Source organism: Falco biarmicus, chromosome 1 (assembly GCF_023638135.1).
Source record: "Falco biarmicus isolate bFalBia1 chromosome 1, bFalBia1.pri, whole genome shotgun sequence".
NCBI classification, from domain to species: domain Eukaryota; kingdom Metazoa; phylum Chordata; class Aves; order Falconiformes; family Falconidae; genus Falco; species Falco biarmicus.
In genome coordinates this window covers 82,076,422-82,090,361 of record NC_079288.1, presented here as the reverse complement: position 1 = coordinate 82,090,361, position 13,940 = coordinate 82,076,422, and the positions used below count along the sequence as shown (strand labels likewise).

The following is a 13,940-nucleotide window of genomic DNA, read 5'->3' as shown; positions in this document are numbered from 1 at the left end:
GGGCAAGTCTCAGACCTGACGCTGAAGCTCAGCAGATGCAGGAGGCGCTACCAAAAAAACCAGTTCCCTGTGCCTGCCCGCTCCCAGCCTGGCTGGCTGTGCAGCCGGGGTGTGGGAACAAGGAGCAGCAGACAGGCAGCAGACAAAATAACTTTCTCCTTCCCCTTCAAACACTTCAAACCCTGTCCATGATTTTCCAGCTGCAGCCTGTCCCCGATGCCATGAGAGAAGTAGAGGGGAGCCAAAAGAAAAAATAAAAAAGCCCTTTCTGAAGGCATCAGGCCAGTTGTACACTGGGAGGGAAAACCCTTGCTGATTCGAGCCCCCTTCCCATCTGCTCCGTGGAGGTGACTGGCCGAGGCAGCGGAGCATGAGATTTGATTATAATTATTGTCTTAACTCAGAGCTGAAATAGTTCCGAGCACACGGAGCTTCTGGGAATAGGCAAGCATCCAAAATAATCTTTGGACTGCAAACTCGGTGATGAAGGGATGGCATAAACCAACAGACATCGCAAAACCCTTTCGAGCCTACTTCCCATTGAGCAGAGTTGTCCCCGTCAGGCTGCAATTTCCCCTCCCGACAGCTCCCGCTTTCCTTCTGGCCTTGGCAGACACATTGTTTTTCAACAAGGAAAAAAATGTGTATAGTGAGGAACCATAAACCAGCTCAACCCAATTAAATCAGAGTCAGTGGCTGCCGGGCCGTGCTTCTCTCCACGGCCAAATCCGATCTGGTGCCTGCCATGCAAAACTGGTGATGGTATGGACTGCAGCTACACAGTTAGGACCTAAGCCCAAATCCATAAAGGTATTTAGATGCTTAAGTGGCAGTCAGACATCTAAATACCTTTGCAGAGTGACAAGGAGTTCTTGGGGCAGGAATGAGTTTTCTTGCAGAGAAGAAACCGGCTCTGTCACCACATCTGCTCCTGAGAACTCCTACACCGCTCTTTGTGCCGAGCAGCACCTGTAGCTCAAGTTGTGGGAAGCCAGATGCATGGGGGCACACCACCTTCCCTGGCCACTCCTTTTGCTCTTAAACTCCAAAAGTTGGAAGCATTTACTGCTCCCCTGCTTGTCATTAAATAAGCCCAACTTCCTGGAGGCTGTGCAAAGCTTGTAGTAGTTAGCAGCACACGGTAAATTAGAAGTAACGGGTTTGCTGGCTGGAATGGATCGTGCTGTACATCCTAGGGAAATGCCTTTGCAGCAGTCCATGTCATGAGCGGATGCTTTTTCTCTAGTTGGCGGTTCCTGGTGATATAGCAGAACGTGGTGAGCACCGGGGGGATTTTACATGATAATTGGCCAGTGTGCACAAGGCTTAGGAGTTCGGCTGCTGGCATCAGCGAGGCAGGATTTGGTCTCTCCCCTGAGCCTGGCTAATACCCAGATACTGCAAAGGAATCTACCCAGCTTATGCTATTCCAGGTGGGCAAAGCACTGTGTAGGGTAGGAGCTCACATAAAGTCAATCCAGGGGAATTAGTATTTCTTCTGTTTATCCTGCCTAATTCTAACTCCTCTAGGAGTTATTTCACCATAGCATGTGTACAACGAGCTATGAAATTCCTATTGTGCTGACTTGGCTATGGGTATCCCTGCAAAGGAAATTCACTTAAAACACCCTTCAGAGTAATTCAGACTTGGAATGGACACGGATAATCTGCAAGCAGGTTGCATGGGTACTGCTCTGAGTTTTGAATGAAAGTCCCCCTCAGTGCTTTTATGTTAAAGGTTTATTTTTGTGACTCTCAACTAATGCATACCCATACTTACCTCTTCCAGCACGCTGCTTCTGAATCACACTTTTTCCGGTATTTGAAAGAGCAAATGGCAATAAGAAGTGTGAAACCTCTGTGGCCTTGCCAAGCATGAACCAGTCTCCCCGCTGGGAAAGGTTCTAGGAAAGCACATTTTGGACAATAGAAGCAGGCGCTGCCAATATTCAGCTCTAATCTTTTTGTCAAGTGCAACATGTTTTTGTTAATTTTCCTGCTGCATCAGACCTGTGAGCCTTGCCTGCTGTGCTTGGGCTCCTCTCGCAGCAGTCCCACGCCATGCTGATCTGCTCAACCTCTGGTTTGTTGCACACTTCCATTACTCTGAGCAGTCAGAGAAAGCCCTGCCCATTGATTATAAATGTTGAACATCTTAAAGGTATTTTATATCTGATTAAGCACTCTGTAAGTCTGTTCATGCAAGTATCAGGCTGGATTTCCTCATTCTGTAGGCATAATAAAATATTTTTTGCTCAGTTCAATAAAACCATTTGTATTCATCTTTACTGATTCCACTATTGTTTTCCCTTGCTCAGCAAGATGTATATTACAGTCTGTTTAATTGTGTGTTTGATCTTTACTACTTAACCAGATCTATTTATCATTACAATGCATCAGTACATTATAAAGCTTTCAGGCACATTTATCAACATAACAAAGCTCCCACTACAGAAGAGTCCTCCAGGGAAATAAAGCAACAACAAATACTTTAATGCAATTCACTTAACAGCACAAATATTTGTAATTACAAAAATCTTTAAGCGTTCTTCTTCCATAAATGGCATGTTTTACTTAAAATTGCTTTCATAATGTGATAGTGCCTCCTATTTATGCAGCTGATGGTTTCCTCAAATTAAAGAAAGCAAGACCAAGTTAATCACTTTCTTGTATCTTCCCTTTTGCTAATGTGGAGAGAGAACTCAAGTTCACTGATATGCTATTGAAAATTTGGTTACACCTAATAAAGTGAGAACATTTAAAAAACACTAGCGCGTGATTAATAACTGCTATAAATACATTACAGCATGAATGCAATGTTACAGATAGCTGCAAGCCATGTGTGAACTAAGTCTACAACAATCAATTAACCATTAATTGTAATGTCTGTTAATCATTGATTAACCCTTTACAAATAACAAAGACATTACCTTTGCTGTAAACTGGGACCACCAGGTTATATTCCACAGCTATTCATGTCTCTCATGTCTGTCAAAGACAAATAAGTGTTGTCTATCTGTTGTAATTCCAGCACCATTTTTATATATTTAACATGCTTGGAAAATATGTTGTCTCTTCATTAACAGGTGGGGTTTTTTGCTTTTGCCTCGTAGCAAATTATTGCAAACAGGAAGTCAGCTTTTGCAGCTGAGAACTGTCCTGTCACAAGAAAGACCTGGGGATATTTGTTTTTTCTTACCATGCAGTGAGTCATACTCAGACTATCTATGGAAACTGCCTGACCCAGGCATTGCAGCTGCAGCTCCCTGCTATGGCATGTGGAAGCAGGACCCAGTAGCCCTGGGCCTGACCTGAGCAGGCACCCAAGGGACCATGGCGGGCAGCCTAAACCAAGCTCTGGGCACCCTGTGCTTTTCGTCCAGAATTCATAGTGCCCAGCAGCACTTTTCAGACCCATGGCTACCCTTCCACCTGCAACGATGAAGTTGCCTGCCTCCAGAGAGTGGCAACAGGAGACTCACCTTCACCAGATCCACCGCACAGTAAAAAAAAGCCAGAACTCCTCAAAGCCACAAGAACTAAATGAAATTATGAATACAAATATTAGACCAGGGGTCCTCAAACTACAGCCTGTGGGCCGGACACTGCCCCCCAGGGTCCTTAATCCGGCCCCCGGTATTTACAGACCCCCCCGCCCGCCCCTGCCGGGGGTTGGGGGGGGAAACCAAGCAGCCGCAGATGACGTCCTGCCACTGCATCCGCGCGCCGGCCCCCTGGTTAAAAAGTTTGAGGACCCCTGAGCTAGACTATCAGCACTAAGATTCTCAAGGCAAGTACTTGAAAATGCAAAATCCAGACTTCTGGTATTTTGTGAAACCTCATTGTGGCCATGTGAACATTATAATGCTTAAGTGACCAGTATCATGCTGTATTTTCCATAACATTATATACAGCCTTCCATTCAGAAGACCAATGCTCCATTACTAAACGACTGGGTCAAAAACCTGCTTTGCATCCACTGTTTCTGCTCAGATCTGATCTATTGCCATTATTATTGTGCCTAATTGTAACACTTTGACTTTAACATCCCGTCTGCCAGAGACAAAGAGAAGCAGAGGAAATCTCATGTTTCTCACCATTCCAGAATAGGAGATTCCCACCACATTCCGAAACATGATATTTCGGATCATCGTTCTGGGGCAAAAGTAATTCTCTGTTCTTCCGAGTGAAACCTCTGCCGAGGGAGAGGGAGTGAACATGCCGCTGAAGGTTGTGGGAGGACCTAGGTGAGTGGTGGAGGACTTTCGTGTCCCAGCATCTATGAAAAAGAGGTACCACTACCCAAAAAAGACAGGCTCGGCAGGGCAGTGCGGTGTGTGGCTGCAAGCGGTGCTGTGGGGGAAAGGGACCAGGGCAGGAGAGGCTCGGATGTGTGAAAGCTGTCTGAAAGGAGCCAGCCAACAGCGCTGCCGTCACCGTACAGAAGGAACTGGAAACTTCCCTGTGAGGGCCCCTGAACACTATTGAGAAAACAACAAAAAAACAGACCGTGATGGAAATCTGTAACTTGAGACATCTCCAGTAGGCAAAAGAACAAGGACAGATTCCGCAGGGGACAAAATCTCAGGGGGTCAGAATAACCAGCAGCGTAACCTATGCCCAGCCTTTAGAAAATGCCTAGGGTCCCCTCCGCTTTTTAACGAGCCTTCATATTTGTGCCTGTAAAATACATTGGGCAGGAACTATCTTCAAATATTCATTTACATGTTTATAAACACAAGAAAGCATTTACAGAGCCTCTGCCCTGAACAGGTCCCAGGTCTTTGAGCTGCCTGTAATTGAAGAAAGGAAGCGACACTTGAACTGTGATTAACAGGTGAGCCAGGACTGATGCAGCTTCATTAAGTCTCCCCAGGCTGTTGTATACGTTAATCCTCTTCAAACTCCGGGATAAGATGGCAAACCCTGCCGCTGAAATGCTCTGGGCAGGCTCAAACTCGGAACGACCTATACGTACTTAAGAATGGGACCACTTATGGACTGTTAAAGTGAAGGTTCTCCATGTGCAGTATCTAAATATGCCATAACAACTTATGGATATAGATACAGATATATATCTATCTCATACGGTTTAATTCAGGCGCGGGGAAAGCAGCGGCCGCCGCCGTCGCGGGGCTCCCCGCCCGGCCGGGATGCGCAGAGGGTGTTTTGCCACCTAGTGGCTACTGCGGGGGGATCCTCGGTAGCCGTGTGCCCGGGGCATCCACAGTGCCGGTCGGCTCTCCAGGTCTTGGAGGAAAAATAGCAGGAGATAGTAGCAATAATAATAATAATTAAAAAAACCCCAAGCAACCACACACACCCCCCAAAATAAAACCAACACCCCCCCCACACACACACACAACCCTAAACAACAAAACCACAAAACCCCATAAAAAAATATATACACATATATATAGGATATATAACAATCACAAACCAGATCACCTCCAGTTCTTAAATTTCGCAGAGAAATCAGTAGAAAAGCTCATGTATTCCAGCCTGGGTGCTCCAGAGCCAGGATACGGCCCTGGCTTAAAGCAGCGAGCAGCAAGGGGTTTCTAAGAAGGGAACTGGAGAAAACAACAGCTCAGCATCAGACTGTTCCTATTGTAAAATGCAGAAGTGCGCTTCGATCATCCGTCTCCCTGCAGCCAAAGGTTTGGCTTGGTACCACAGCAGCTGCCACTCGGCACCTCCACAGACTCAGGCTTGTCAGATGGGAAAGCACACTGTGACATTACACTCTTCCATCACATCTTCACACATTTAACTTACCACGAGGGTCAGACTGTGATTTCCATCCCCTGACATGTTCAACCAGGCAAAGGCCAACTTCCCCCCCCGCCGCCCCCCGGAGTGAGCAGACACTGCATTTCTGAAAGTTCAGACCCCTGGAATGGGCATACAAAAAAAAAAAAAAAAATTAAAAAATTAACATACCACAAAAAACAAAACATTGCCCTCACTCCCCAGGAATCTACCTCTCCAAAGGGATTACAGGGGCTGATGGAGCTGAGCCTATAAACAGATGCTCTGTTTAAGAGTGCTTCCAACATTTGGAGTTTTAAACCTCACAATAATAGATATTGGGAGGGAATTATCAGATGTGGATTATCAAAGTAGTTTTTCAAAAACGGCACCACAGGCTGGAAAAGTTTCACCCTTCTCTGTCTTCTGGGGATGGATTTCCAGTGGGCTGTGCGTACCTGGGGAGAGAGGGGATAAGAGGCAGTACAGAGGGGTACCTCTGCCGGGTGGCATTTCATTTCTATAGGGTGCATTTCCTAAGTAAAGAAGCCACTTTGAAACTAGAAAATTAGATTTATTGCCATGAGATGGTTACACCAGACACACTTGTACCTGCAGAGACTGTCCCTGGTTTATTTCACTGTAACCTCAGGCACCTAATTAAACTATATACATGAGGAGCTATTCCTTTTAAGCTTTCACTTAGGTCATCCAAGACAAGCAGAAGAGAGAGCTCAGGCACATGGAGCTAGATTTAAGAACAGCCACCATCTCACAGCTAGCCAACAACCTTTCCAAAGGAAAACCAGTGGTGTCTGCTCAGATCTGAACACACAGCTGCCTTTCACAAATACATCACCAACTACGGGGAGTCACTGGCAGCTCCACTGACAATTAATTGCAGACGAAAACTAAAATGCCTTGAGGATCACAGCAACATCAGAAACCTTATCCTGCTTCCAGCAATGCTGGACATCACACATGAAGAGAGTTCTCCAAATAGTGAGGTTTGTGTCCCAGAGCCTGTGTCGTTGGGAAACACAGGCACTGGAATGACACATTTTGCTCTGGGATGCATACAAAAATTCAAGTGGCATGTGTGCCACAGTCCAAGGGGCCACAATTCAATATTGCTCTTTCAACAGACTTCAGACTTCCATTCTTCTGTAAAATGGGATCAGATCTCAGACACTAGTTGCATGATGTACAACCCTGCCTTTATCCTTTGAATTTACAGAGGCTGAAAACCTCTAAAAATGAGCTTTGTGTCACGGTGGAGATTCGCCATCTCTTACCTTCTTGCAACACGACGGCTGCATCCTGTGGTTAAAATGGCTGGTCTGCAGGAGGAAAAGAAAAAAAAAAAAAAAGACAGCTGTTCAGAATGAATTCTTGAAAACCTCCAGTTTTAGCAGTCCATTTCAAAAGACAGGCTTTCCACGTCATGCTTGGAATGGAAAGCGATGGCCTTGAAGCCAATTACAAATGGCTATAACTTAAGAGATAAAAATAAATCTACCACCGTAACTTCATAATATGATAAACACAATTCACATACATCAGGCCTTTAAAAAAAAAATAACGGGCAAGCAAACAGCAACATGACTGAAAACCCATCGCAAAAAGAAGCTGGAAGTGCCCATACTCAATTTTAATGTGAAAATTACTGATGCTGATAACATTAAATATGTTACTGGGAAACACCAAAAGCAGATTCTCTTTCCGTTGTGGTTTAAGAGTAGTAAAATACAGCGCAGACTTAACTTTACACAAGGGCTTAACCGAAATCCTACTAAACAGCAACGGAGACTTAAATGGGATTTCCTCTGATGCTTTTAGGTGTGCTGGAGAGCACGTGCCACTGCTTTGCTGCCTTCCCGGGAAGGGGAAGATGCTGTGAAGCTGACAGCTGTGGTGGAGGCAACTGGCTTGAGAATTCAATCCATTGCGTTGGATGGAACATTTTGAAAATGGCTGGAGGCATTTGGAAACACAAGTCTGAGATGTCAGCTCTGCAGGAGACCTAATTTTAGCTGTCGATTTGCTGCCCTAACTCTCAGGGTTTATCCAGGGAGGACCAGTGCCTTAAGCTCTTCCCAAACTACACAAGGACTGTTTTCACAGCGCAGATGAAGAAACATTGATGCATTATTGTCTACTTCTAATACATCAAACTTGCCATGTAAAAAAGGTTCTTGTGGCAATTTAAGTTAATAATTTTGTTCGGTTATATTACTTTAAATCTTTTGCAACTCAAAACATACTCAGCTATTTAAATGCATTTTTAAAAATACTTCCTTACTTTATTTCTTGAGCAGATCATCAACGCTTCCAACCAGCAACCGCTCATCCTTTTTAGGCAGCACATGAAAGGGGGATAAATATGTAATTAAAGACTGTGCAAGTAGCAAATGTCTTCAACGGATTGGCATGCTCAGGGAATGATCCACATCGTCTTGGCAATGTCTCAAATGCCTCTAAACATCCCAAGGACATACTTTAGCCTGTTTATGGCAGCCTTGACACAGTGTCACAACACCCCCAACCACCCCCCAAAACAAATGATGTTCCTTCAAGAAAACACTCCGCTATGGCTGAGCAGAGATGTAAAGGCAAAGAAAAGTGCTGGGACTAGTTCTGAAGAGCCATAATTGGTATTCTAGAACAGAAAGTGTAGGAAGGAAACTCCAGATGAGGAACTGCATAAAGAAAACCTGTGTGACCAAGTGATCCCAAGCCCAAAAGGGGACATAAACCACAGAATATTGGACATGTGTTTAGCAAGGTAGTGTGCATGGAGGGCAGCCAAAGAGAGAGCTGAAGTGGTCTGTGTCAAGCTGGAACTCGCAGGTTACAAGTAGAACTGACCAAAGGACATTTCTTCTAAAAAAGGGAAGAATTCTAAAAGTAATGTTCCAAGCCTTCTGAACTCTAGAAGGAAACAAAGAAGAGCAGGAGGCGGATGCTGAGGGACAAACAGCCTGATACGATGTACGAGACCCAGATAAGGTCCAGACACACCATGGGTGCAGGTGGTGGGATGAAAGCAAGCACTTGCACTATAAAAGTGAGCCCACGGCCTTGAGCATCTACTCAATGTGAAGCTTTTGCTACTAATGAGGGCTACCTAGGCAAATGGGATTTAGAAGACTGAGGATTAATCAAGTTCTTCGAGCACTTGTGACTTCGCAGGAAAACAGTTTACCAAGGAAATTAAAAAGTCAATGGAGGCAAGAAGACAACAGCTGAAAGTCTCAGAGAAGATCAGAAATCCTGTAATTTCATCTGTAGAAGACAACCGTATTGGACGGTCATTCAAAAAATTCATACAGAGCCACAAAGGAAAGGGTGTAGGGTATAATGAAAGAAACTGGAAAAGAAAACGGATGAATAACACTGTTTCATCTTCCTGGAAGATGTGTCACTGACCTCAGCGCAAAGGCAAATTGGCTAAAATGTGACATGCTCACCAAATTCAAGTCAGCCTACATGACCTCATGTTCAACATGAAACAGTAACTGGAATTTAGAGACAAAGAAAGCCAAAGTAAATAAAGCAGTTTAAAAATTATAGTGACAGTTATTCCCCCATTTAAACAAACTATCAAAGGAAATAGCAAAAATACCATCACTTGACATTTTAATATAGACTAGAAATCTTTCTGAAAGATTTACTTAAGTCAAAACATGGTATCAGGATTAATGAAGAAGCACATCACATTTAACGGCTTTACTAAGCGGTCAGACAAAATGATCCAATAGAGCTCTCTGCCCTTAAAACCAAGGGCTTTATTTTTTCTTCCCGTTTCCTTTTTTTCCCCCCCGATTTACAAAAAGTAGAAAGGTTGGAGTGAGCTGAATAAAGGAAATACTAGCAGCGCTGCCTTCTCCTTCAAGCAGAACCACCAACACTATTGAAGCGCCCACTGAGACCAAACAAGAGGAGAAGAAACCCCATCGGTCCGAGGCGAGGAGTAAGCTGGTAACAGCTACACTGCAGGAGTCACGGTCATTTGGAAAAGCCCTCATCATCTGAGGTAGAAGGCTGGGCAAGCAAATAGTAAGGCATTTTCTCAAATAAACACACTGAAGGAAAAAGCCTCGAGGCTCATTATGAAGGAAGCTGAAGTGGTTTACCCTGAATGGAAAGGGCCTCTAGCTGTTGCTTTGGTAGCAACCTTGTATGACCTTTAAACAATGTTCTCACATTTTGGATTGCAAAAACAAAGAAAAAAAATAAACCCCCAACAAAACCCCAAGCACAAAACCAAAACAAAAAGCCCCAGCCCAAGCTACAGGGAGGTCAGGGCTGACTCCCAGTAACTCCAACTGGAAACTGGTCCCAGGACCTCCCTGCTAACACAGATCTTTTCCTAACCCCCATTTATGCTTGCTTGTTGATACACCAGCGTTTCTTTAACACTTCTCCTCCCTCCTCAGCATTTGCTATTTATAGTAATTTCCCAAACTCAGCCTATGCTTTTAGCTGAACAAGTAAAGTTAATCTATTCATCTCACACGATAAGCCCAACACGCCTTCAGTCATTCTGAGATCCAGTCTTTGCTATCACTTCAGCTCCAGCTCACCCTGTTGAAAATGCATGACCAAAACTATGCATCGCATGCTTCGGGTCCCCGTGTAGCATCTCTGATCCATTCACATCCCTACCAAAAATACTGTGCCAGATGCATCTGCCACCACGCTGCTCCTTCCCACTGCTGCCCCACAGTAGCAATCAACCAGTCTCACCGTGGGAAAACATGGCTCCCTTCTCTGGCAAGTTTTTGTTTTGACTTGCAACTCCTTGACTTTGCATTTGCACAACTGGTATCTTTCTGCTTCTAACAGCCCATTCTTTGATACCATCAGATTCTTGTGCAGGCTCCAGAGCCTCCTGCGCAGCACTGGTAATGCCTACAGCCTTTGAGCCAGCAGCAGTTTCAGGATGGCTGGCCTCCTTCTTGGCCAAGACCTGCAATTCAGTTCAAAACACCAAAACACAAACCCAACACCCAAAACCAAAAACCAAAGCCTGTTTGAGGCAGGCACTTTTATTGCCTCCTTCACCTTTCAACAGTGTCTCAAGCCACCTGTGGCCCTCTGCTATCATTGCCTTCCCAAGTCCCTATTTTCCCACTAACTGCACCCTCCCTTCATCTAAACTTTATTTAGCACACCCTTTACCAAGCAGAAGAAATCTAATCATACTTCCACTACCCAACAGAAACAGTTATAAAAGATGTAAGATTAGCCTGGCATAACAGCTTTTGTTTATTACAGTACGCTTTTCCAATTACTCTTTTAATCCAAGCCTGCTTCTCCCCCTCCCCCCCCCCCCCCCCTCAATTCAGCTTTTCAGACCATAACCCACCGTCAGTACCTATCAGTCTTGTCACTGCATGGACAAGTTTTCCCTTCTGCTCCAACAGAAGCACAAAACTGCATTACTCTCCACTGCTCAGACCAACAGATATATTTCAAGCACTAGCAGAAAAATATCGACTATGCTATCACTGCAGTGGCAATGCCTTTTGGCACCCATTAGTGCGGTATTTCAGGCTGAAATCCTGAAAAAATGTGTGCCTGAGCAAGCATGGATGACAGAATACACAGCTGAAGGACAGCAAGCTTCCAGAACAGAGCCTGAGAAATGCATGCAATAAATACTGGCGCCTTCATTTCTAGTTCATCAATTTATTGATTCACTGGAAACAGAGCTTACTTACATAAGCCACGTCAAAACTGATGCAAGAGAAGGAAAAAGGAAAGAAAAAAAACACCTCTCCGTTTTCCTCAGGAAATTTGTTTGCAAATGAGACTTGTCAGTGATTCTTTACAGCCAGATGTTAAATGTTTGTTTTACATATGTTAAAGAAGCATCCTCAGCCTGACAAAGCATCATCTTAAATAATGAATTACTGATGAAATATGAAATCCTACTTCAACTGCAGGAGAACGCGTTTGGTTTCTTGCAAGTGTCCGGGCGCAAAGCTGTTAAAGTGCCTTCGCTGGGAGAACTTGCAGCATTACGGCTACATTCTGTTTTGTTTCACGGAGGGAACAGGAATAGTTTTACCAAATGAATTGTGATGGATGGCATTTTGGCTCTAAACGTTCACGGCAAAAACCTTACACCCTTCCACAGAGACAAAATTTCACTTTATATAGTGCTCCTTGGCTACAGACCCACAAGTTTCAGTCTTTCTTGATTTGCAGCCTCCTATAACTTTCCTAACAGAAGCTGAGGCTGTTTGCTAGGCTGGCAGGAATGGGGGACAGTAACTTTTCACAGAGCCCATAAAAACAGCTCACTAACCTTAGGTGCACGGTTACTAGTTCAGATCAATAGTGAACAAACAGACAAGAGACCACCAAGGAGGTTTATATCCAGGTTCACTTTTGCCTATCCTGAATTTCCTTCTTGCAGCAGCTAAACTTTTGTCTTGTTGATTGTTTGTTTTCCACACAGTGCAGGGATGAAGGACATCTTACCCAGGAGCACAGGAAAGGCCACAACAGCTTCCAGCTGGGATCTAACCTGCCTTGAAAACACTTCTGCCTGTGCTCAAAGAAACAAACTCCTTCAATATAGCAAATACAATTACATCCTGCTGCATGCTTCCATCATCACAAAAGCAAATAAAACAATGGACACTTCTCATGTTGGACTTCGGCAAAAGACATTTATTATTATTATTATTATTGTTGTGTTGCTGTTGTACCTCCTCTGCTCTGCCCACAGTGGTGGCATTAATGCTGTTACCATATTGTAGCTGATGATGCCGGTGTACAAATCAAAATCCATCTTAATTTCAAACTCCATTAGAAACACAGGAAAAAAGATCAACATTTACTAAATGTAAAGGGAAAAATGGTATGGAAAGAATTATTTTTTTTTTTATTTTTCAAGCTTCCAAGACAGTATTACAAACAACAGAGAGCAAAGTAAAGCTAGAAATGAAATACTTGACAGCATCTGTTTAAAGATTACAGCTAAGAAACCTAATAAAAGTTGAATAAACAGTTACTAGAAATAAAAATTTTTACACATATGATATTTGTCTGGGATTTTTATTTCTTTAAAATAATTCATACAAATGGTTACAGTCACAAACATGATTTTAACCAAAAATATTGCTAGCCTACCACATTACCAGGAAGGAATCAATGTAGGCAATGAAATGCTGCTACTTTTCAGTAGTCTAGTGCCTTTTTCGCATACCACCAATAATATATACTTTAACTGGTGACAAAAAGCACAATGCTCGTTTATACAAAACCTTTTTTTTTTTTTTCCTCAAAATCTCTTTGTAAGGTTGTCTTCATTTTGAAATAAGGGAATTCATGCCAAAATCAGGAGAAACTGTATTTCTTTTGTTTACTAAATTATTCTAAAAAATAAGACAAGCAGGTAGAAAAAACAATGCACTGTGTGGCGTAGAAAGAAAAATGGGAAAAATTCATTGTCCTGAGAAGTTTGCCAACTGCCTCATTTTTGGGCATGTTTTAAAATATAAAAGAAAGGATTTTTAATCTCAAAATCGGTTTGTTGAATGCCTCCCTTATGTTTTTCCTTGTTGACAGCTAAGCAAACAAACCCTTTTTAATGTTCTAAAAACTGTACACAGACAAGTACATTCATGATATAATTAACTACTAACTTCTCTTGCTTAACAAAGAACCCATAGGACACAGAAACAGTGAATCAGTCCACTGGACAGGGACAAACTACAATTTATACGGAGGAAAAAATGTTTCCAAATCTTCTTTTTGTCTCCCACCTTTTCCTTTTATACTGTATATTGGACCAGTTTCTAAAACAATAATCGTCTCCTCCTGTAAGTTCATGGTTTTGCCTTTAATCAAAATCCAGGGTTTTGTTTTGTTTTGTTTGTTTTCCACACGCTGAAGTTGAAATCTCCGATGTTGGGAATGCTGTTTTCGTAGGCTACAATTGGTCGCTTGGGTGGTCTCTATCAGCTTCTGGTTTGACAGTTTGGCCAGGGGAAGGAGCATGGGGCGGGTGGGCTACAGCAGGGAGGCCGTGTGATAAAGACATAGGGTTGGGGACTATTCCTTCTACTGCTGCAGGTATGCCAGTGGAAGCCACACTTACAACGCCTGGGGGATACCTGCTGAGAGAAGAAAATGAGAACATACATGAACACCAAGAGATGACTGACCAGCAA

The 13,940-nt window shown here is 43.5% G+C and overlaps 1 protein-coding gene and 1 long non-coding RNA gene across 13 annotated transcripts in view; both read right to left on the bottom strand.

The window, feature by feature from the left end:
• The window catches only part of LOC130153341 (uncharacterized), a 54,793-nt gene extending 49,745 nt beyond the window's left edge, over window positions 1-5,048 (bottom strand). For all 3 annotated transcript variants that reach the window (XR_008823334.1, XR_008823337.1, XR_008823338.1), the window contains exon 1: window positions 2,931-5,048. This is a non-coding gene — a long non-coding RNA (uncharacterized LOC130153341). The remainder of the gene's footprint in view (window positions 1-2,930) is intronic.
• Window positions 5,049-12,412: 7,364 nt separating this feature from the next.
• Window positions 12,413-13,940, bottom strand: part of CTBP1 (C-terminal binding protein 1) — a 251,580-nt gene continuing 250,052 nt past the window's right edge. For 8 of the 10 annotated variants that reach the window (XM_056340802.1, XM_056340858.1, XM_056340786.1 and 5 more), the window contains one exon: window positions 12,413-13,886. In XM_056340802.1, the coding sequence (XP_056196777.1) occupies window positions 13,700-13,886 (187 nt within the window). In that variant the 3' untranslated portion in view covers window positions 12,413-13,699. The remainder of the gene's footprint in view (window positions 13,887-13,940) is intronic. The other 2 variants (XM_056340795.1, XM_056340815.1) reach the window with 1 other exon arrangement.